At 41.1% G+C, this 21,755-nt stretch overlaps 1 protein-coding gene across 3 annotated transcripts in view; it reads right to left on the reverse strand.

The window, feature by feature from the left end:
* Nucleotides 1-276: 276 nt before the first annotated feature.
* The window catches only part of st3gal5 (ST3 beta-galactoside alpha-2,3-sialyltransferase 5), a 29,756-nt gene continuing 8,277 nt past the window's right edge, over nt 277-21,755 (reverse strand). For 2 of the 3 annotated variants that reach the window (XM_035911771.2, XM_035911776.2), the window contains 6 exons: nt 9,294-9,411; nt 7,341-7,550; nt 6,424-6,557; nt 4,613-4,799; nt 3,750-3,908; nt 277-2,690 (listed from right to left, as the gene is read on the reverse strand). In XM_035911771.2, coding sequence (XP_035767664.2) covers nt 2,433-2,690; nt 3,750-3,908; nt 4,613-4,799; nt 6,424-6,557; nt 7,341-7,550; nt 9,294-9,411 — 1,066 coding nt within the window. In that variant the 3' untranslated portion in view covers nt 277-2,432. Of the gene's footprint in view, nt 2,691-3,749; nt 3,909-4,612; nt 4,800-6,423; nt 6,558-7,340; nt 7,551-9,293; nt 9,699-21,755 lie in introns of those variants that run through there. The other variant, XM_035911767.2, reaches the window with a different exon arrangement.

Here is a 21,755-nt window from a genome sequence, read left to right on the forward strand (position 1 = left end):
TAATTTCACTATCAGAGTCTCACATGGCTTGTCAGACCAATCAGCTGGCTAATCACTGGCTCAAAGCAGACTGTAAACTGCTCTCCTTTTAGTGTCACTCAGAGTTAATGAGAAGCAAGTAACTGTCAATATTTAACCTGCAGCGTCCATCGACCTCCACACTTTGACTCTGTGTGCACGGCTGCAGGCAAATAACTGAACAACATGAGCATAAAAAAACAAAACCAGGCATCAACATAATACATCAAAAATAATGAAAAACTAAAAACAGAAGACTTTCTTCTTTTTTGGACTTTATTAATGAAGACCGACATAGGATGCTCACATGGCTGCGACATTAAAATTCAGATCAGGAAACTGGACGTTAACATGAAAGAATGCAAGTCAAAACTACAACGATGTAGAAATAATAAAAATAAAATTATAAATCACATTTTATTTTCACGACAGATATCAAAGATCAGCCACTTGGGAAGAGCAGCAAAGCAGACTGTTTCAATATCACAACGAAGTGAATCTGCTAAAAACAGCTGAAGACACTTTGGTCCAATCTGTGCAACTGAATACAGATTCATTTTGTTCCACTGATAATTTACTGATGTACAAACATAATTTTAACTTGCATCAGAACAATCACAACAACCATGATACCGAAAGCGCCTTGAGGTGACTTTTGTTGTGATTTGGCGCTATATAAATAAAATTGAATTGAAATTGAATTGAATAACACTGTTTACAAGTTACTGATCGTGTTCCACAACTAAAAATAACTCAAATACTGAGAAGCTCCTGATGCATTGCTGATGAGAATTTGAAGCACCGCTCCTCTCTACAGCAATAAGGATAATTATTAGGCCATATATAAATAACAAAATAACTTAAAGCAAAATTGGAGAAGCAAAGTCTGAAACAAGTCTTTATATTAAGGGCCATCAGTCAAACAATACTTTTTTTTTAAAAAAAAATTAATTAATTAATTAATTTTAAATATAAAACTTTATTAAGAAACAGTATACAGAACATGTATACAATCAGAACAAAATTAACATATGCCAGGGGGTGTAATACAAAGAATTACAAACATTCAAATAATTTGTAATTACTACAAATAGTAATAGTTTTCATAGCCTTTTTGTTAAGTGACCCACTAATCAATTTTATGTAACATAAAACATCATTATAGTAATGTTTAAAATTAGGTTTTTTGTTAATGTATTTGCATTTATGAAAATAAAATTTAGCTAAGATAACTAACAAGTTTATTATAAAGTAAACATCTTCTTTTTTTGACTTCGAAAGAAACAAAATACAACATTTTCCCATTTCACAGTAAAGTCTTCATAGAGATGTCCAGCAATGAATCTACTGAAGTCTTTCCAAAATGTTCTAGCGTATGAACAGATCCAGAAGAGGTGTCGAACAGTCTCAGGATGGCTTCCACAAAATCCACAGTTAACATTTATGTCCCTTTTGAACTTTGTCATGTAATGATTAGCAGGATAAAATTTATGCAGTATTTTAAATGAGACTTCCTTCACTTTATTCGTTACCAGATACTTGTTAGGAATTGTCCATACTCTTTTCCAGTTAATGTCACTGACAAAGGAATTCCAATAAGAGACCACATGTGGAATAGTTAGAGATTCTGTCTGGAACAAAGCACGAATATTCTTATTACTTTTGTTAGACAGATTCTTCCTATGTGTGAATCTAAAGGGTTGGGGAGAGAAACCGATGATATGCAAGGTTGAATACCTTTAAAAAGCATTATAAACGCCGCGTATATATTGTTTATCATGACCACATTACGTGGCCTATCAACACAATTTATAAATTGGTATATATCACCTTGCTGCTTTGTCTTTAAGTGGTCATGTGATATATACCACGACTACTTTATTCTTCCTCAGTCTGAACACTGAAGAAAACAGCTGAAGACACTTTGGTCCAATCTGTGCAACTGAATACAGATTCATTTTGTTCCACTGATAATTTACTGATGTACAAACATAATTTTAACTTGCATCAGAACAATCACAACAACCATGATACCGAAAGCGCCTTGAGGTGACTTTTGTTGTGATTTGGCGCTATATAAATAAAATTGAATTGAAATTGAATTGAATAACACTGTTTACAAGTTACTGATCGTGTTCCACAACTAAAAATAACTCAAATACTGAGAAGCTCCTGATGCATTGCTGATGAGAATCAGTTATTACAAACTGGAAGCTTTGCAACACGTGTCTGTGAGCAAAGACAAGACTGTGGTCCAAGGCCCTTTCTCATTAAAAACAAATCAGTTCTTCATAAAGCGTTTTGTTAAAAATATCCTGTAACTCTTGCTTGACTTCTGTTCAGTGCCTCAGAGAGGATATGAAAATGTTCACACCACAAAAAGGAAGCACTCTGCACTAGAAGGCTGTGGTGGGTCAGCTGTGGCAGTAGGAGCAGTGGATCCCCCCTGTCAGGTCAGTGATGGTTCCCTCTCTAACCAGTCTTTGCAAGAGCTCAGTCTCTCTGTTCACGTTGTGCATGCTCTGCTCCAGCATGAAGCTCATAGGCAGCTGGTCATAGTAGTGCAGTGGCGCCCCGTGCTGGGAGAGGTTGTAGCCAAAGCCTGCCAGGCTGACCTCGTCACACAGCAGGCTAGCTAGAGTCAGCGCAGACACACCGAGAGTGGGAATGTTCTGCAAATATACGTAAAAAAAAAAAAAAAAAAAAAGGGTTAAACTTTCTTAAAGAGTAAAGACGTTTGTTTCTGTCTTCCTGTTGCAGATTTTTCACATCATTTTATTTTCTAAGCAAACTGACTATGGTTGAAGTAAAGAAGGAAAATGGACAAGAGTGAGACACCGGCAAAGTCAAAGTAATATAGGCCATAATAAATAAACTATGACTTAGCTTACTGTAATATGCACAGACAGGTAAACCGATAGTATCACAATGTTAGCCTTTTGTTAACGCCTTTCCCATGTCTGCCTGTAACTCATGAGAACAGCAGCTCAGTGAGCTCCATTAGAAACCTCAGCGCTGAGTAACAACTTTATTCTTGTTCAGAATGACTTTATTACTCCAACAGAGTCGAAGACAGAGGTTAACATAACTTGACACACAGAACCACTTCTAAGCTTTTATTTTCTAATTTCAATAATCTGATCATTACAACTTAAATGAGCTCAAATCAGAAATGGTCCCATCTGCTGCTGTTAGATAGTACTGCAATAGTCAAAAGTGACCACAATGGGGAGTTGCTCCAACACAACAGACTGCAGGCTGGCTACAGCAGGCATGACGATTAAACCTGACACTTGGCACAGTGGCAGATGGACAAAGGGATCTTTTACTGTGCAAAGAGATATAACTTGTTCTCTATTAGAAGGTTTAATTCCTAAGCTGGTCTAGCCCGTCTTTCTACGTGAAAAATAATAATAAAAAAAAATACAGAATACAAAGGCATTTCAAAAACGACTTCAATGAATCAGAAGTTTAAAAAGTATTTTTAAAACTGACTTTAGTTTTCACTTTAACCAGGGGTGGGGGAACTCCAGGCCTGAGTGCAGGTGTCCTGAATTGAATGGCTAAATTACCTCCTCAACATGTCTTGTTCCCCAGAGGCCTGGTAATGAAATAAGATCTAAAGATCTAAAACCTGAAGGACACCAGCCCTCGAGGCCGTCTGCTTTATACCACAGACTTACGAACAGACACACTTTCACTTAATGTGTGGTATGTGAATCATCAATTACCTGGTCCCAGCCCCACAGGCGTGGCCTGGGAAGAGGATATTTCAGGAGGTCCAGTGCAGTCTCTCTGATCACATGTGGGTTTAGAAGTCTGAACTTACTGGCTTTGAGAGGGATTCTATCTGGAACCTTCTGCCAGAAAAAGAACCAATCCCACAGAGGCTGCAACACAAAGCACAAACTGTTTGTTTCTCAACAGCTCAGAACACTGACTCACAAGAAAACAGCAGTGAGATCTGAGACTGTGTCACACTTTCACGTAGAAGCAGATGCTGAGGAGTTCACAAGTTGACAATGACTTATGGAGCTAGCAACGGAGACGTTACATAATCCAAGAGATCCATGTGATTAAACCAGGTAGGGGAGGAATTCCTGGAAGCACACTTCAGCCAGACGTCTCACATATAATGTCTGATAAGAGCTTTTCTGATTTTTAAAAATGTCTCTCGTGCTTAGAGGCTGTTTGTACTGCACATGATTTTTATTTTTATCTAATAGTTTTTCTAATGTATTTTCTTCAAAGCTTGCTTTTATATAAAAATATGAGAATTGATTTCTAATCTTCACCTTACAGACAATCCCAAACTGTGTGCTATTACAGCGCTGCTACTATTTCCATTCAGTTTAACAGGATCATTCTAACATCTAACTGCATTTAAACATCTCAGTGTTTTTGACTCGGTGCAGCCATCATTATATTTATAAGTAGTCACATTTTCCATATTTATCTGTTTCTCCAGGGTGTATTCTCCAAGATGGCATATTCTTAAATAATATAGCTTTAATCCAAGAACACGAGCTGATTTATTTGTGTGAAGGTGGGTTGCTGGTTAGTTTGATCAGATGAATTGAGCAGTGCTACTCACCACAGAGAGCTTGTTGATCATAGCAGAGCTCCAGCTGATGTCTCCGCTTTTATACACTACCGTCACAAACAGAGTGTCTGGGTCTGTGTCAGCCCAGCTAAGAGGCGTGCCCTCCGGGTAACTCATCCTGATGGTGGTTCGATTCCCAACGTCAATGCTGAACTTTCCCAGTGGACCTCGGTTTAACCTGAGGGACAAAGAGCCAACAGCCGAATGACTTTCTATAGTAATATTAGTATGAAATCAAGAAACACCCCACGATATGATCCATCCATTCGCTTCCGCTTATCCTTTTCAGGGTCGCGGGGGTGCTGGAGCCTATCCCAGCTGTCATACGGCGAGAGGCGGGGTACACCCTGGACTGGTCACCAGTCTGTCCCAGGGCCAACACACAGAGACAGACAACCACTGGCGCTCACATTCACACCTATGGCAATTTGGATTAATCAATTAACCTATCCCCACCAACTGCATGTCTTTGGACTGTGGGAGGAAGCCGGAGTACCCGGAGGGAACCCACACAAACACGGGGAGAACATGCAAACTCCACACAGAAAGCCCCCGGCCTGATGGTGGAACTGAACTCAGGACCTTCTTGCTGTGCGGCAACAGTGCTAACCACCGTGCTGCCCTCCACGATATGATATTAATCCAATATTTCACTCACATTGCGATATTATTGCATTTTTTAACAATTTACAATCCGCTGCTATCAGCCTGTGAATCTGTTGGTAATTACATGCAATACGTCTCTGCAGCTACTAACTGATGAACTGTCAAAGATCACATATCTGCTGCTGTCTTCATGGAAAGAAAGTCACATCTAACTATTACATTTTGTTAGGTTCAATATTGAGGAGGGGTAGAGGAGGTAATAAACTTCCATAATAACAACACTGATCCGGCCGGGTGGAGTCAAACGATGATTTTAATGCACACGCGTGGGAAGATCGCCCGCTGTACGCAGACAGCGCCGATCCCCGACTTACAGAGCATAAGCAGGTGTTTTATACCTTTCAGGGCTTAAACTTACTACACCCCTAAACGTCACTCAAATACAGTTCATACATAGGTTTCAAAACCACAATGACTTAATACAGTTTAAAATAACATTGTCTCCATCTCCACAACAGATGCTTCCTGTCATCTGACTTTCACTTCCCGTCTGGAAAACCAAACTGTTCCTCTTTTTGCAGAGACAGCAAGAAACTATTCCTCTTTTACAGAGACAATTTTAGAGTTACAAGCAAACATGATTAACCTCTCACCTATAAATGAGATAAAGTCTACTGTGTGTTTGTGTCAGCATGAACTGCACTCAGTTTCAACTTGTAACCTTTTCCACCAGACAGAAGGCCAGCACATACACATTTCAGATTATAACAAGCATTCAAAAGCATTTAAGATTATAGATTCAACTGAACAGTTTAGAGTGGTTATAACTGCACCTGTAATAAAGGCTAATCGGGTACCAATATGTTTAAACATCTGAAAACAATATCAATACTGTAGATTGTATTATTAATGCAATGGTAATGATGATTATTAACAATAGCAGCAAAATATATTTCTAATCCCTCACAATTTGCACTCAGTAACCGTCCTGTTGTATAGGAATATTACCCGAATTCAACAATAATTTATTTCATTAAATATCGATATTTGGTGTCACTGCCACCTCAAACATTGCAATACTATGCTGTATTGATTTTTTTTTTTTACCTGGTCAAACATGCATTCAATATGGTCACTGTTTAATCAAGTAGGCTGTTTATTTTGTTCAGGTTTACTCATCAAGCAACAATTCTGACCTGATAATGGTGTCAAAGCGGTCAATCAGCGGGCCCAGCTCCAAGCCTTTGAGAATGCCTCCGTTTCCCATGACCACACAGCGCTGACATTTCCCTGCAGCCTTCTCAGGCAGTGGTGAGTCTGAGGCTGGTAGCTGCAGAGAGAAATTCACACTATTACATCTGTGCTCTGAAAAAGACTGATGCACAGGTGCACAAGTCCGTGGCTTACCACTGACTTGTGGTATATACGTGCATTCAGCTGCAGTGGTATATGTTCTGCATAGTGTAAACCAGGGGTGTCGAACTCCAGGCCTCGAGGGCCTGCAGGTTTTAGATCTCACCCTGGATCAACACACCTGAATCACATGATTAGTTCATTACCAGGCTTCTGGAGAACTTCAACACATGTTGAGGAAGTAATTTAGCCATTTAAATCAGCTGTGTTGGATCAAGGACACATCTAAAACCTGCAGGACACTGCCCCTCGAGGCCTGGAGTTCGACACCTGTGGTGTAAACGGAACACAAAAAATAAGAGGAACACTTTCTAACGAGAGTACGTCAAGTCAAGTGACGTCATTTAAACTTTTGGGATATTGATGTGATCAGTGAAGCAGCAGAGGGGGTTGTTAATTACTTTCAGCTGCTTTGCTCTTAATGAAATTAACAACAGGTGCTCCAGGGGAACAACGAAACAACCGCAGGAGCAAGAGTGGTTCCACAGGTGGAGTCATTTTGAGTTGCTTAGCTGCTGCATCTTTTTTTTCACTTTCATTTTTGGGTGTGTCTTTGAATTCAGCCCTCTGTAGGTTGATCATTTTCATCTCCCACCCTACTGAGAAGTGTTTTTTTATTATTTTTTGAGCAGTGGAAATCACTCAGATACTGAAGGATCTTAACCCCCCCCCAAAAAAAACAAAAAAAAACTGCATTCACCAGTTTTTGCAGTTCCGCTACTTTGCTCTGAAGACCTTTGAACCCAAACGGCGAGGGATACAAGAAAAGGTCATCGTTCAGTGGTTCATCTTTCCACAGGAAGGGCTGGACATTGTGACTGGAAGCAGGGAGATGAGTTAACAAGCTCTGTCTGGTGCTGCCAGGGCGACACTGACTCTCCAAGACTCTCTGCACATATTCATGGACGAGCTGGAGGAAGAAGTAAGGAAAGCCAGTGTTGGGAAGGTTACTTTTTAAATGTATTCCACTACAGATTACAGATTACATGCCCCAAAATCTATTTTGTAACGCATTCAGTTAAGTTACTCAATGAGAGTAACGTATTCTGAATACTTTGGATTACTTAATGTATTATCAAGCTTTTTACAACTACATGAATGTCCTATTGCTGTGTGATTTATTACTATTACTGAAGGTTACTCTCCATACCAACACCAACTAGATGTTTAAATCTTAATATAAATGAGTAACAGTAGGTGGACATTAGGTAAGGCTGCACTTTTTGCAGCGATCTCGTATAGAAAACTATTCGATACGTATATAAAACAGGTCCGCGGCTCTGAACCATAGTAAAGGGACCTCTGGCTAATACGTCGGGTTCGTGTCGGGCTCGTAGCTGAAAACTAGCTTTACTTTGTTGTCTGGGTCAACTTTGCTAGCAAGAGACAGAGAGAGGTGTTGAAAGGCTGCTCCAATGGGACTTATTGTTTGGGAGGAAAACAGGAACACAGTGTACAGTCGAGTCTCAATAGCTTACTTACTACTGGGCTACACTGCCCATCAGGCTACATTCTTTAGGGCGATGCCTGTAACTCTCTGTCTATTGCCTTCATAATTTTTTGAAAAATATTTCTTCACGTCATTCCGCGGGCCGCAGTAGAGGTGACATGGGCCGTGAGATTGAGACACAGGCATTAGAGCGTCTTAATGCGTGTTTTGTTTGGGTTTCCACCGGCGTGGAAAATAGAGCGGGCACAGCCTAACATATGAAACAGGAAAAGACCGCCGTTTAATCCATTTATTTCAACAAAGTAACTGTATTCTAAATAAAACATTTTTAAATGGTAACTGTAACGGAATACAGTTACTCATATTTTGTATTTTAAATACGTAACGGCGGCACATGTATTCCGTTACTCCCCAACACTGAGGAAAGCAGAAAATAAAATAATGTCAAAAAGGGAATGAAAGTTTAACTGATTGAAAGACATATGGATTGGATAGATGGGATTATGTAAAAAGCTGAATACAACACAACAAGATGTCTGCACACTAAGTCAAAAGTGTAATGCAGCACTTCACATCCGGGGCGCTTATCTAATTTCATGACCTGGCTCGGGTTTATAAAAAACAATGCGGCTTCAAACGCCACGTCTTCTGTTACAGAGGCTCGTTTTCTTGTGGTTTTTGCATCTATATCAGAACAACAGCGCAGACACACAGGAAAGTGTCAGCTCAGTTTCAGGGCCAGTTAATGAAACGATGAACAACTAGATCAGGTTTAATGTGTAAAAACAACTGGCACCATTAGCTCACATTAGGGCTGCAGTTATCGATTATTTTCAAAATCGAGTAATCAATTAATTATTCCATTGATTAATCGAGCAATAGGTTAAGAAATACTTTTGTGTTATTTATGAGAAAATGCAAAATATGTAAAAAAAAAAAACAAAAACAAAACCTCAAACACAGTCAAAGGTCAAATAAGATCTATCCAAATCTAAATAAATCTAAACTATATTAGTGTTTTTGCACTGCTGCTTTACAAGACACTATTGGTTTGAGACAGGATGTATGTAAACGTCGGACTTAAGAAGGAAGGAAGGGCAGAGTGCTTCTTGCAGCCCTTTACCCCACCACGATTCTTCACTTCTGAATACAGATAAGTCACTAAACCCACACCATAAACACTCTGCTCTACTGTGCTCTCACCTTTCTATGTGCAGGGTTGATGACCCACTCTGCAGGTTTGATTGGTCCTGTGCTCAGCAGTGGCACAGAGACCAAGACCAGGCCGAGGAAAACCACGACAGCTGCTGCCAACACACGTCTGGACACACACACACACACAGAAAGCACACAGAGCAAACATATTTTTAGTGACCAGAAATTTATTATAACCCCTTTCATTGAGCTGGCCGCAATTCAATGAGTGCTTTGCAGAAAACAGACAACATAACAACAAACTCGAGATTAAAAACAAAAAAGCAAAATAAAACAGGTGAATACCACAGGGCTTGTAAAATGACTACATATATAATTTATTTATAATTTATGAACAAATTTTAAATATTTATTATTTATAATTTGTTCGTGCTAAAAATAGACTTAAAGAAATAAAAAATGGTATTGTGCAAAAAAAAAGAAAGCTACATGAGGAAGTAAGTAATTTTCATGGACTTAAACTGTAGGAAATAAATGTGTAAAATTACAGGAAGCATTCTGGATTTTGTTTTTTGTTTAAACTGTAGTTAAAACAGAAATTCTTCTGTCATTTAATTGTTTATTTCTTAATTACTTTGTGTAATATGAACGTCCATAAGGGATCAGTTTTTATCAGTAGGAAAAGCTGTAAAACTTGAAAATACATTCTAAAGTCCAAAATGTCTACTTGTGCCTGTTTCTGCTGAGTAGCAGATCAAACAAGTTAATAATTATAAATGTCTTCAAGCCTGTGAGACTCGCCACTGAGCCACAGCTCTGTGGTACATGCACACACTTCTGCACCTCTGCTGTTCAAAGACACTTTGTAATAAGGCTCCTCTGCAATTCACTTGTATTTTTATTTTTATTCCTATTTATTCTATTTATCCCCTTTGTATATTTTATCTATATATGTCTTTGTATTTATATATGTGTGTGTGTATGTATATATATATATATATATATATATATATATATATATATATATATATATATATATATATATATATATATATATATATATATATTCTTAACTCTGTAACTTCTGTCGGTGCTGTGCTTTTTGGAAAACAAATTTCCCAGAGGAACCCACCCGAGGGATTAATAAAGTTTTATCTTATCTCTTATCTTATCTCTGGTCTACTGGTGTTGGCCAGAGGAGCTCATGGCGCAATATGGCAGCCTCGCTTCTGTCAGTCTGCCCCAGTTTGCCTCCACCAGTGTGTGAATGTGAGAGTGAATGAATAGTGGAATTGTAAAGCGCTTTGAGGGTCTCGAAAAGTGCTATATAAATGCATCCATCCATCCATTCGCTTCCGCTTATCCTTTTCAGGGTCGCGGGGGGCGCTGGAACCTATCCCAGCTGTCATAGGGCAAGAGGCGGGGTACACCCTGGACAGGTCGCCAGTCTGTCGCAGGGCCAACACACAGGGACAGACAACCATTCGCACTCATATTCATTCGCACATTCACACCTAGTGACAATTTGGATTATCCAATTAACCTATCCCCACAAGCAATCCAATGCAATCCATTATTATTATTGCTATTATTGCTATTATTATTGCTGTGAGAGAGAGAACACAAATGGTGCTATTTCAAACAATGTCCTGACAGAGGTGCATCAGAAGAAACAGAGAGCTATACTGCATGCAATATGCACGCTTAACAGGATGCAAGAGGCGAGGAGAGAAACCACTCCGGCTTAGAAACAAGTGCATCGTTATAAAACTGCACCAGCCTAGTTGATAAGTTACAGTGCAAACTACACTGTGAATTATCAATTCTTTCCACGAGATAACGTTTATCATAACTGTCTGCACATGACAGAAATGCACTGTAACCTGGCTGCTCAGGGCTCATTTGTCATAATTATTCAAGGAATCAGCCCAGGTTTTGCTATTTTTATTAATCAGAGCTTCATAGAGCAGCTCTGTGGAGCTCCAGTGAAAAGCACTTACTGGGTAATTGGCAGCCCTTTATGCTTAATTTTTCTTCTGAGTGAATAAAAAGTCAGAGTAATCAAAGCTGTCTGTCCTCTGTCCTTTTGTGAAACTTTAACACGATACTGTCTTTTGGGGAAAAATGAAAATGCAAGGGTCTATTTCTTAAAATAATCGCCTACAGTCTGATTCAGTTTTTTTCTGAATCGGAACTTCAGCCATGTTCACTCGTCTGACTAACTGTTTCATTTCCCCATCCTACATCAGCTATTCTGGTTAAACTGTGTGGTTTAAGAGGCACAGCACACTATCTGAGAACAGTAAGGCAAATATAGCAAACATTTTCAGGGTCAAAGTCAAGCACCTTTAAGCACTTACAAGGTCCATTTTCAAGCTTTTCCAGCATATTATCAAGGAAGAATGTTCCCTTTTTGTTAAAACAGAAAAACACACCACATAAAAATACTGCAAAAGCAAAGGGCTGCCTTATATGCATATAGTGTATAAACTGAAAACACACATTTCACTTAAAAATTAAGATGTGAAAATGTGAACAAATCAACCTATAAGAGATATTCATCTCCTCTTGAAAATAAACAAGCCCACAAAACAAGAAAACTGCACCAAACACCACAAAATAACCCACAGCAAGTCTTCTCATCAGATATTGATGCTTCTTTCCTATATGACACACAAAATAGGAGACGGATGTTTGTTAGTGTTTTTTAAAGTTTATTCCCAATAAAACAGACAGCAGTGTTTGACTACACTGCTGTCTGTATTGAGACAGGCATGGACTACAGCACTGACTGGGAGAGGCTGTGAACAGATGACAGACTCAGTTCAATACAACATATAAGACTTTAAGAATGCACAAGCATCTATCTAAAATCTATTTATTTAATGATATCACAGATGATAGACTATGTACAGTTATAATGTATTGTATCATCTCCCTTAAATAAACAGGCAGCCTTAAAGTATGAAACATTCATGAACGAAACACAAACATGTGTCTACTGTCTCAGTGGCTGATAGTGTCCACAGGCCTCAGTGTGAGCTTGAAGCCATTATATTGTTTAAGTTGTTTCATGTGTAGGTGCTCACGATAAACCGATTTTGAATGAATTTTCAAAGTCGGGGAACATCGTTAGAACAAAAAAGTGTCTATTATTTGTGCCCATATGGATCAGTCATATTACTATTATTCCCTCCTAAGGTGTTGCCAAAGCCACCAAGTTAATACTTGAAAAAGCTGCATATTCCATAAATATTCCATTAATAATAATAATAATAATAATAATAATAATAATAATAATAATAATAATAATAATAACTTTATGTATAAAGCACTTTCAAACAAAGTGCTAGACAGCTATTTGAAAATAAAGAGATAAATAAATAAAAGCGATACAAGTTAAAAAACACAATAAAAGTTAAAAACGATAAAAATGTCTGTTAATGGAAAATTGTACTTAGTAGTCAGTATAATCTTTTAATGATATAAGTTTGCATATGGTAGAATACTGCATGTAATCACTTGTGTTTAGAAGTATATAGTTGGTGGCATATTGAAAGAATGTCTCATCCTAGGAGGTCTGTAACATTCCAGGGTGTTCTGGCATTCACCCCAGGGGCAGTTTCTCATTTGCGAATCTTGGAGCCTCACTCTTGGTGTGTGAGCTCAGGAGGCTGCCCTTGCTAGCAAGAAAATCTGTGTGTTTCTCCTCTCTGATTCTCTGCTGAAGAAGTGTTTTAGAATATATCTCTTAACAATGTCAAAGACTAAATGGCAGTGAATTAAGACATGTAGGATAGGGTGAACAAGTGGGTCTTCTCCCAATAGTCTTTTTTCTGGCTCTAGGAACTTTTAACAGGCCAGAGTCCTGAGATCGGAGAGCACGGGATGGAACATAAAGGTGTAAAAGGTCAGAGAGGTATGAAGGTGCCAAACCATTTAAAGCAGGGGTCGCCAATCCCAGTCCATGAGGGCCGGTGTCCCTGCAGGTTTTAGATCTCACCCTGGGTCAACACACCTGAATCACATGATTAATTCATTACCAGGCCTCTGGAGAACTTCAAGACACGCTGAGAAGGTAATTTATCCATTTAAATCAGCTGTGATGGATCAAGGACACATATAAAACCTGCAGGGACACCAGCCCTCGTGGACTGGGATTGGGGACCCCTGATTTAAAGCCTTGTAGGTGAGCAGCAGGACCTTAAAATCTGCTCAAACCTGACAAGCTAGCCAATGAAGGGATTTCAGTACAGGACTAATGTGCTCACATTTTCCAGTTTTAGTTAAAATGCGAGCAGCTGTATTTTGCACCATCTGTAAACCTCTAAAACTTTTCTTTGGCAGCCCACAAAGGAGAGCGTTACAATAATCGATATGTGAAAACACAAATGCATGAAGAAGAACGTCTGCAGTGTTTCAAGTTATTGTCAGGATATTATTGACAAGACATGACAAAGACGTGCAGAATGCAAAATGTGCAAATACAATATAATTTAGGTGTGTGTTCAGAACTATGTGACTGAGTGCACAAATAAGCATGTTGTTCCCAGGTCCAGTTTGTAGTGCATTTGTGGGTTTTTTGTTGTTGTTTTTGAGTCCTTTGATGAGTATTGTAGGTGTCTGTAGAGGTGTATGTGTATATCAGTCCTTTTGTGGTAGTGAGTTAAGGGCCCTGCCTGCTTGGGGGAAGAAGCTCTTGCAGTGTCTGGTCATCACCGTTTTGATGCTGCGAAATCCACTGCCAGATGGAAGGAGGGAGAACAGTGCATGTGAGGGGTGGAGAGTGTCCTTCACTATGTATCAGGAGAGGTCAGCTGATATGTGCACACCAGGAACTTCACACCGATGACCATCTCAGCAGCAGATCCATTGATGTGCAGTGGGGTGTGGGCCATTGAGCTCTTCCTGAAGTTAACAACCATCTCTTTAGTCTTCTGAACATTTAGAGACAGGGTGTTATTCTGACACCAGTCCACCAGGTTTTGGACCTCCTCTCTGTATTCAGACTCATCGTTGTTGGTGATGAGACCCACCACTGTTGTGTCATCTGCAAACTTGATGATGTGATTTGAGCTGTACTGTGCAGTACAGTCATGTGTTAGCAGGGTGAACAGCAGTGGGCTAAAGCTGCAGGTCATCAGCATAACAATGAAAGGTTACATTAAAAGAATGTAAAAGAAGACCAAGAGGCAGCAAATACAGCGAGAACAGCAGTGGGCCAAGTACAGAGCCCTGAGGGACCCCATGCCCCACCGCACAGAAACTCCCTGATAACGACTGTGTTGAGTCTGTTCCTTCCCATTCCATGCAAGGCCACCTGGGTTGGCTGGAAGACTGTTTACTTAGCCTGGCAGGGCGAAGGACACGGTCTCAGCTGAACTATGGACACGCACACACATATATATACTGATACTGATAAGCACTCACTGACGCATCACCCTCCCTACCCCGGATCCAACGCCACCTCCAACGCTTACCTCCCCTCTGATGTGGACATCGGGTCAGCTGGAGGCGCAGTCGAAAGATTGCAGCGGTCCCAGATCAGATGTACACACTGGAACTCTTTCCCATGTTGCTGTCTGTGTTTATTATGCTATGGTGTGTTGATATCTGTGCATTCCTGTATTATCCTTTTGTGTTACACATTTCGATGTTTTTTTCCTCGCTATCTAGCCTGACCTGTCTCCCCAATGTGATGTTTGTGTATTGTATGTACGGTCGGCAAGGTCTGTCATCTCGGTTGTGGGCAAAAGACCTGCAACTGACAAATAAAGGCTATCTCATCTTATCTCACAGGTCTCAGAGAGATTATTTTTAAAACTAACAGTCTGAGATTTCCCAGACAGGTAGGCCATGATAAAACATTTCCTGTGACTTGAATAAATTTTTCAAGCCTATCCAATAAAATGCAGTGATTCACAGTGTGAAACGCAGCACTTAGATGCAGCAGTAATAAAACTGAAGTCCGATTATTGTCACTTTGACTAAAGCTGTTTCTGTGAAGTGATTTGGTCTAAAACCAGACTGAAATGCTTCAAACAGATTGTTAATTGACAGATGCTCAGTGAGCTGCTTGAAAACCACTTTTTCAAAGACCTTAGACAAAAAAGACAGATGTGAGATGGGTCTATAGTTTAAAACCATGTCAACATCCAGACCAAGCTTTTTCAAGATTGGCACTACCACAGCTGTTGCAACATGGCATTTGAGTCTTCAAACTAAAACAGGAAAATTGGAACATAAATAGTGCATCATTGCCAGACCTGGCCCACATCTGGTTGACATACACCCTGCCATAACACCAGTCAGTCACAAGTGCCAGCTTAATACCATAATCGGGCCAGATATGGCATACCATCGCATAGACCAGACCTTCCCAAAGTGTGGGGGCCGCAGAGCCATTGCAGGAGGGGCGCGGTATGAAAAGGGGGGAAAAAAACAAAACGCTTGGACACTGCTAGCACGGGGCGCCCACACAAACCCAAAGCAGGAGATGAAGCATCGCTGAATATGTTTGCAAACCAACTTCATTCTAAGCTAAAGACTAGAAAATATGATGAAGCAAATCTTCCCTTTGGTTTCACCTGCACAATTGCCGAGGTAGGTCTCCCCTGCAGAATTGGTTTTCCCTTTGTCGGGAGCAGCGCTGGGTTGTTTAAATCACAGACAAACAGGATCCCACAGTTGTTTATGTTTTTAAACCCATTTTGCACAGAGAGGCATTTTTTGAAAAATGTATTGATAGCAATGTTGAATATTATTACGCAGGAAAAAAACAACTACATGTAAAATAATTACACCGTGATGGCTCTTCCTTTTTAAATAGAGGGACAGTAACTGCATGTGTGTATGTAAGCATGTAAATAATAATAATGAATTGCATTTATATAGCCCTTTTCGGGACCCTCAAAGCGCTTTACAATTCCACTATTCATTCACACACTGGTGGAGGCAGCTACAGTTGTAGCCACAGCTGCCCTGGGGCAGACTGACAGAAGTGAGGCTGCCATATCGCGCCATCAGCCCCTCTGGCCATCACCAGTAGGTGAAGTGTCTTGCCCAAGAACATAACAACCGAGACTGTCTGAGCCAGGGCTTGAACCGGCAACCTTCCGATTACAAGACAAACACCCAACTCTTGAGCCACGATCGCCCCTAACTGCAGATAGAGACAAAATACTGACTATCTGCCATTCTGCAATTCATCTAATGTAAACAATAACGTGGCGCACAGCATGGCGTGAAAAAAGGCTCATACCTTTGATGTTGCGTGACGAACTCTGTATTCCTCGTCCACACGTAAACGCAAAAAAGGTGTCATGGTCTCCGTGCCTGCTCGGCCGGCCCCACAAGGCTACATGTGTTGTTTGTTTTTCTCACTCTCTCTCTGCCTGGGTGGACTCACTGTGGGCTCCCGCCCTTGGCCCACACACCCGACAACCATCAGCTGTCATCACCTGGAGCACTATTTGAGGCTGGAACACAGATCCCCTCGTCGCTGGATGATTGTACTACAGACGTTAGTGATTCTCCCAGCTCCTGTGAACCTGTGCTTTAGTATTCTTGTGATTCGTGAGTGACTTCCTTTTCCTCTGCTACAGACTTTCCTTCCTGGACCTATGACCTCACTGCTGTGTGAGCGTGTGTGAGTTTGGGCAAGAAGACGTGAGCGAGTGTGAGAGAGCTTCCCCGTGATTCCCTGGACTTTGGATTTTCCCTTCACTATACATATATACATATATATACATATATATGTATATATATATATATATATACACACACACACATATATATATATATATATATATATATATATATATATATATATATATATATATATATATATATATATATATATATCGTGCACTGGTGCTGTAAATAAACTGTTTTTGGAGACGTCAAACCGCTCTGCTCTTGAGTTCCTACTAGGGGTGGGTTTTTATAATCGATTTATCAATTAAAATCGATTCTAGCTTGGATAACGTGAAATTGATTCATTAAAATCCTGAATCGATTTTTTTAATATAAATTTATTTTGCCCGAAATGCCAGAATCTCAGGTGAAAGATCACAAAATTTCAATAACCACCAAACAGCTAAGACAGTAAATGAGAGCAGGAACACGGATTCTGCACAAAGACTTAAACACACAGCGCGGACCTGCGGATCAAAATCAGTGAGATGTCGCCTTTCTCAGCTGACGGCAAGGACACGGTCGGGGCTGAAAGCCGACAGCTCGCTGATTGTGATCTGTCGGCGGGTCCGCGCTTTGTGTTCACGCCCTTTTTGCGCTAATCATAAAGCTGTTAGTTTTATTTCTCTCCAAACAATATTGACCAAACCAGCAGCAAAAGAAGATCAAAACTACGCTTCACATAAACTTCCGAAAAGAAAACCTAATTTCTGCCGTTCAATAGGCTTCTGAACAAATTAATTAAAATAAAAATTATGCAAAATGCAAAACGCATAGCTGTGTCTCTAATAAAACCGCTGTAACGTCAGAGGTAACGTTCATATGTTGATTAATGGTTTTCTTTCATTTTTGATGTACTGCAGAATATTTTTATAAAATCCCAGGCCAGGAAAATCACCTTCATGTTTTTCTGTGTTTTATCTTCAGCTCTTCAGGTTTGACCTAGAACTGGATCCACCTGAAGGTACAAAAGGCTTGGCACACCACCCCCAGGTCAGAGTACACTTGCAAGTCAGGATGGATATGAAATTTAAAAAGCTAATAAACTGGATCAGACCTGGTTAAAGTTCAACTCCAGCTCATTTCTCGCCGTATACTAACTGGATATGTTTTCCATTCACGGTGGCTTATTTACATATACAACACGATCTGTAATCATTACTGATAACAAGTCATCATCCCAAAGCTACACTGAAATATTTCAGTGTAGCTTATCCAGCTTATCCATCTTACAATATGTTTGCCTTTACATTCAATACAGACTTAGAAATATGTCAGTAACAGTAGCTGTTCAGTAACATTTACTGACACTGAATTCTGACTCTAGGTTAGGTTAACATCTCTGCCACAGCTGTAACAGAGCCAGCATCTATCAGTGAAGGCTGATGTTAGTTCAAAATAAAATATTAAGGAACAGTTTTTCTGTGAATCACATTCATCATTTTCTATCCAGTAATGACAGAAATAGTGAATTTCTCTATAAAGGAGCAGGGCTGTTAAAGTCCATTGGTATTTAAATGTTGAGGGCAGATCCGCCGCCTGGTGTCTGTTGATTAGGGATGGGTACCGGTATCCGGTCCCATTATGGCACCGGTTCTGACACAAACGGTAGTAACCAGACCGAAAAGCAGCGCACATTTCGGTGCTTTATTTCTGTGCTTTTTTTCCTGAGATGTCATACACTTTGGATTCTAGCCAATCATTTTACCTTTGCAAGCGTAGTAGGCGGGCCCAGCTACGTACGTTCTTTTAGAGCAGAGCTACAGATTAAAAATGCCCAAGGCGAAGTGGTCAAAGTCTGGCTGTACTTCACAGCAAAATATGCAAACTCAGCAGCCTGCAACAAGTGCTTTAAGCTGATACTGTCAGGGTTCTGGGTCTGAGCAACCCAGGATCCCTGAGCAGTTATGGACTGGTTATATTATATGTATATTTGGTGTTGCTGTCCATCTTCTTCCTGTTTGCGGATGTGTGTATGTGTTTTTGCGAGCGCCGGTTTGCGGGAGCCTTCAGGCCTGGTGGGTGTGGCCCTGCTGGTGGACTGGCCACACCCGAAGCCACACACCTGCTCCTGATCAGGCCTCGTCGGGGGAGCTACTTAAGAGAGTCTTGGAGCTCCCACCGACGCAGGATCATTTCGTGAGACTTCCCGTCAGTTCTCCAGTTGGTCTGTTTGTGAGTGTGAGCATACCAAGTGAACTGAGGGTACTAACTACTGCCTCTATTTTCCCAGGAAGGATTGCTGGACGAGAGGGCAGCAGACACAGAGTGCACTGGCACGAGGGAGTGGACACACGAGCACAAACACTGGGAGAAGACATGGAGTGGAAGTCGGGAGCACACGGGGATGTATTGTTGTGTGTACAGTTTTCACTGTAAATAAACGCACTGCTTGTACATAGAGCACCGCACCTGGGTCCTCCTTCCCCACACCCCCCCACGGTTTGCCATGCCAAACCGTGACAGAATGATCCCGCCAGGCATGGACCCAGCGGTCTCTGAGGAGAGGCTCAGGAGGGAGGTGATGGACAAGGTTTACCGCCTATGCGAGTTGTGGTGGGAGAAGCCCACGGAAGGTTTGCGTCACGCCGTGGAGAGGCGGCTGCAAGAGACGCTGTTCAAATTCCCCTGGCTGGTGGACTCCCTTAATTCAGTAGTCCTGGACTTCCTGCTCTCAACTCTCCACCTTCACTCTCCTACTCAGGCTGCTCACCAGCCCGGTCAGCTGGTGGATGCACAGCCTGACACGCCGGCCCCGACGTCTACCCGGAAACGACGTTCGCGCCGCCGGCGTTCCTCACCGCAGCCGACTTCCCGGACATCTCAAGAGCCGGCTGTGGTGAGTAATAAGGACACTTTTTCATTTCTCACCCCATCTGCTTCTTTGTTTTCAGTGGATGGTGACACCGCCGACGCTGCTGTAAGCCAGCCAACAGTGCAGCTAGCGTCGCCTCGTTCAGCGATCTCCACGCGGGATCATTTCGTGAGACTTCCCGTCAGTTCTCCAGTTGGTCTGTTTGTGAGTGTGAGCATACCAAGTGATCTGAGGGTACTAACTACTGCCTCTATTTTCCCAGGAAGGATTGCTGGACGAGAGGGCAGCAGACACAGAGTGCACTGGCACGAGGGAGTGGACACACGAGCACAAACACTGGGAGAAGACACGGAGTGGAAGTCGGGAACACACGGGGATGTATTGTTGTGTGTACAGTTTTCACTGTAAATAAACGCACTGCTTGTACATAGAGCACCGCGCCTGGGTCCTCCTTCCCCACACCCCCCCACGGTTTGCCATACCAAACTGTGACAGATACTGTGATACTGTGCAAAGGCGGTAACTCCTCGAATCTGATGAAACACCTGGTGACGTATAGCATTTTGTTAAAAGCCGAGAAATGCGCACACCGTGCACATCTACTTTGGGTGTGGTGCCTGTTATCGGACCCGGAGTTAGCAACATCCCCCAAAGAACCCGAAGAGGAGAGTCCTTGCCCCTAGCCCTGCCAGTGTAGCAGAAATGATGACGGATGATGATGATGGCAGCAGCAGCCGTTCTTCTCTGCGTGAGTCACTTAATGTTGTTCGTGTGTAATTTACGTTGAGTCGGCTAACCACGTTATTACATTAATGCATGTAAGGTGAACTAGCAAACACCGTCGTAGTTACATGCGGCTGTCTTCTTGTTTGATAGCAGATACTCCCTTCATCCTGGCCAAAAAGGCTAAAATGACCAAAGAAAAAGAGGAAAACAGCTAAACATGAGAGTTTTTTGGACAAAGTTTGTGTTTTTTCTATTGATTAACCCTTTAAAGCCAGTTGGAGCGGGCATGCTCCGTTTTGCGTAACTATTTTTAAATCCCTGTAGAACCGGAACCGCGTAAGCTAGCGCAATAATTTTTTTCGTATATGAAACCCAGAGGAGTTGTACTTACATCTTATGCCATCAGCTTGTCCTAGGTCATGGTTTCCTTCCACATATAGCTTTGCAAAAATTGCATAAAAAGCGCTTGCAGGAACAAAAACAAAATATTCCAGAAACGCGCTTTGCCGATCCGATCAGCTGTTCATAACACTTCTCACATTGAAACAGACGTCAGTGCGAACGATTGCATGTCCACCATTTCCTGCCCGAAACCGGAATTGACGTCATTTTCGCGGAAAAAATGTCGTTTTTTATTTGTAGGCCTTAAAAGCCTATATTGGTGTTTTTATAAGTCATGTTTGACTTTATGCTTTTCTGAATAGTTTCTGGGATGCTTAGAACTCAAATTGCACTGCTGGAAATAGTTTATTTTGATGCACATGCTGTTTTCTTTGCAAATTTGCATTACAGGATTGTTTTTCGTTTTTCTTGCAGTATATAAAAATTGGTGTATCTCAAAAATAAAACTATGAAGACACTCAAAATAAATTTCCTGTTGTTGTAAACTTTTTTGTATTTAAAGTTTTGAGGGATAAACCTCTTAAATTTCTCCAAGTAGAAATTTATGTAAAAAAAACAAATGATTTCAATTTTTTTGTAGTTTATTGCACTTTTTTGCAATTAATGTAGTTACTATGGACTTAATGCATACATATTGGTGAACAACAGATGGTGCGACAGCACAAACATCTCCCCACTCACACGCTCTTGCTCGCCCAATCTGGAACTTTTGATCGTTAAATGTCGCCCTTTCTATCTCCCTCAGGAATTCACTGCGGTCATTGCCTGCACTGTTTTACATTCCGCCTCACACGGACTCGGACACTGCCTTATGTGAGCTACATGAGGCTCTCACACATCAACAAACACGTCACCAAGATGCCGCACTCATT

The sequence above is a fragment of the Neolamprologus brichardi genome, chromosome 2, assembly GCF_056152115.1.
Source record: "Neolamprologus brichardi isolate AB-2024 chromosome 2, ASM5615211v1, whole genome shotgun sequence".
NCBI lineage: Eukaryota > Metazoa > Chordata > Actinopteri > Cichliformes > Cichlidae > Neolamprologus > Neolamprologus brichardi.